This window comes from Centropristis striata, chromosome 17 (assembly GCF_030273125.1).
Source record: "Centropristis striata isolate RG_2023a ecotype Rhode Island chromosome 17, C.striata_1.0, whole genome shotgun sequence".
Taxonomy (NCBI): Eukaryota; Metazoa; Chordata; class Actinopteri; order Perciformes; family Serranidae; genus Centropristis; species Centropristis striata.
Window position 1 is genome coordinate 23,839,635 of NC_081533.1, and position 3,449 is coordinate 23,843,083.

The following is a 3,449-nucleotide window of genomic DNA, read 5'->3' on the forward strand; positions in this document are numbered from 1 at the left end:
AAAATTTGAATCCGTCAAAAAAGGTTTTATAAAATGGTCAGATGAGGAAAAACTGCCGCTCCTCCTCTGGGAAGAGTCACAGAGCTCTAGATTAGCAGCACTCTATGTTTCTGCCTGTCACACACTGAGAGACAGCCAGTGACACACAGCTGTTGGTTGTTTTGTTTTTATTTTTTATTTTATTTTTTCTTCTTTTTTTTGCTGGGACAGTTAGATTGTATAAATTATATGTTGATTGTAATTCAATGATTGTAAATATCGCTTTCTTTTATTGTTATTAGTTTTTCTTTTCATCTAAAATGAATAACAGAATTATAATAATTTATTGTAAATATTGCTTTCCTTATCTTGTTATCTTTTTTCCTGATGCTTGCTTTGGCAATATATACATTGTTATGTCATGCCAATAAAGCCAATTGAATTGAATTGAATTGAATTGAAAGAGAGAGAGAGAGAGAGAGAGAGAGAATCACACGTCAATCACAGGTCATGTGTGTTAAGTAGTCAATGCTGATGTGTGTATTTCTCTAAGCACAGGTGTGAAGAGACTGAGCCTTACCCGGGAGTGGTAGCCAGACTTGGAGAGGTGTGTGTTGCCTCCAGCCCCAGCACACTTCTCTCCGCGCGGACACTTCAGGGAGCACCGCCACACTCCGACGGGACGCCAGAAGAAAAAGCGGCCTCGGAAAAAGGCCTGTGGAGTGGGAATGCCGCCGCTCACAAAGCCGGGTGGCTCGGGTGGGTAGAACCACATCCGGTCTGACTTCAACACACGCCGCCTTCTAATCACGCCCCTTATGTCCTTGTAGACCTGCACTGGCGTAAAGAGGCCTCGCTCGCCGTCCTCTTTCAGCCAGGGGATGTCGGCAGAGGGGATGCCGTTGGGGTCTTCCCAGAGACGCACCCAGCCTTCCAGCTCCACCTGCAAGACACAAGGTGTACAACAACACACAACATTTAGTAATTTATTTTCCATAATGCGGTCATTTTGTGAAATGCATTAACATTGCTTGTGTTTTTTGTGATTTTACACTTACAGGAGAGTCACTCTGTGACAAGGTGGTGGCAGACGCAGGCTGTGAGGTCGACGGCGGCTGTGAGGTCGACGGCGGCTGTGAGGTGGACGGCAGCTGTGAGGTCGACGGCGGCTGTGAGGTGGACGGCGGCTGTGAGGTCGACGGCGGCTGTGAGGTCGATGGCGGCTCCTCGGGACGAGCGTCAGGGGGTCCCTGACCAGGCGCTGTGGACGGCACGGGCGTCTGCTGCTCAGGAGGCTGCTGCTCAGAGGCAGCCTCGCTGGTGGAGGGCAGCGAGGAGGGCTGCGAGGACAGCAGGAGCTGCTTGTGCTGCTTTGAGGCAGCCAAAGTCTTCCTCACAGCCCTCCACCAGGAGGGCTGTGAGGACTTTGACTTCTTCTGCTGCTTCGGCTGCTTCGGCTGCTTTGGACGCTCAGTCGAGGCAGCCTTGCTGGTGGAGGGCGGCGAGGACGGCAGGGGCTTCTGCAGGGGCTTCTGCTGCTTGCTGGCAGACTTCTCTGGAGAAGCTGGCACGTTGGTGGAGAGTGGCGGCGGCTGTTCGGGACCCCCGGCGGACACAGGAGGCTGGCTGGTGGAGATGGGCTCTCCATGGCTCTCGAAGGTGGCGAGGGCATCCACCAGAGCAGTGTCGTCCGGAGCGTCGTCGGACCACGGCACGTGGGAGGTGGCAGCTGCTGCAGGGGCCCTTGAAGTGGCGGCGGCGGCAGCAGGAGGAGTGGCGTTCTGTGAATTACAGGTGAGTGTGAGCTTTTACATTATTATTGGGTATTGCAGTGTAGTTACAGAATGCAGTGTAGTTACCTCTTTGTCAAGTATATACTGTCTGAAGCGTTTGAGTGACTTCGAGGTGATGTCACTCTCCCGCATCAGCAGCCACTGCTTGACTGAGGTGTGGGCCTCCTGCGCCATCCTCCGCTCCTGCTCGCTGCCGGCTTTGGGGTCCGCTATGTGGCACTTGTACCACTGCCACATCTCGAGGAACGTAAACGACCGGAAACGGCCCATGCCGTAAATGGCCCTGTCTACGTTCCTCTCGAGGTGGCAGGAGATAGGTGGAAAAAGCTCCACATACTTGAGGAGGCTGTCTTTCAGCCACTCCTCATTGATCCCACGCTTCTCCGGCCGCTGGCTCTCTTTTACGTGGCGGTCGACGAGACTGAAATACACACACACACACACACACATTGCTGTTAGTTTCAGTGAAGGGAAAACTGTTCATGGTTTGCTTTGGTGTTCTTGTAAATGCTTACTACTTGACGTAGCCCACGTCGTTCTCGACCAGCCACTTAAAGGTCCGGCCGGTGTAGCGGCCGAAGGTCAGTACCAGCTGGCCCAGGTACTGGGCCTCAGTAGGCCTCGGCACGCCACAGCGGCTCTTTGCTGAAGACAAGACATGTTATGACCTTAGTGAACAGGCAAGCAAAAGCTCTAGTGCACCACATTGTCATTACTTGTAGTATAAATGCAATGCCAAGATGTTTACCTTCGTCGAAGGCAGTCTTGGGGTCCCTCATCCCGTCGTCCCTCGGACAGACCTGACCCCTGCCCTTCTGGGCCTTGGCTGCCTTTGAGGCCGCAAGAACACACTGCTGCCTCTCTGCCGGCAGGCTGGTGTCGTGGATGTTGAGGGCTGGCAGCAAAGTATCCATGTCCTGAAATTGGCAATAGACTTTTAGCAATATCATTATCGTTATAACCATTGCAATAGTCACTATTATTACACAAATGGAGGCAAAAGTCATAGCATTGCCACCAGAATTGAAAATATACAATTGGCAAATGTAACACGTATTAAAATTCATACAAACAAGGTGGATAGAGGTTTTTTTATGCATAAATAATGTCTCCGGGCCAAATCGCAGACGCACTTGACCGAGTCGCAGCTCGAAAGAGCGCTTGTGCATTGTCGCTGGTGTCACTCGACTTCCATGTTACAACGCTAAAAACCTTATCTGTTATCTGTTGATGTGACATTCACAAAGTAGACAGGAAAACGATATAAATATAGCCATGCTGTATAATTTTTTCCTAAAAATAAACTTTAAAGCGTTGATTAAACAAAACACCCACGGTGCAACGCGGAGATATTTACAGTTTACGGTCATCCAGCTTTAACATTATGCTAAAACACTTGTATTATAAATAAACAGGTGATCTTGTTGATAAATTAGAGAGGTATATCGCTAGAATATGATCGTAGTAGGTAAATGCAGGCCAAAATGTACGATCGATTCCCACATTTGGGGAATTCGTAGAATTCACAACACAAGCCATTTTCTATGTGTCTATAAGTGTTTAAATTGAATAGTATATAGTTGGCTTAACTCAAAAGCTTGTAAAAAAAGTTAGCTTGGTATTCGCAGAATTCACAACACAAGCCATTTTCTATAAGTGTTTAAATTGAATAGTATA

The 3,449-nt window shown here is 49.1% G+C and overlaps 1 protein-coding gene across 1 annotated transcript; it reads right to left on the reverse strand.

The window, feature by feature from the left end:
* Positions 1–983: 983 nt before the first annotated feature.
* On the reverse strand, positions 984–2,065 carry LOC131989230 (uncharacterized). The gene is made up of 2 exons (XM_059354420.1): positions 1,839–2,065; positions 984–1,760 (listed from the first exon to the last, which is right to left on the reverse strand). The coding sequence occupies exons 1-2, from the start codon at positions 2,040–2,042 to the stop codon at positions 984–986; spliced, it is 981 nt and encodes a 326-aa protein (XP_059210403.1). The 5' UTR covers positions 2,043–2,065.
* Between the last annotated feature and the right edge of the window lie 1,384 nt (positions 2,066–3,449).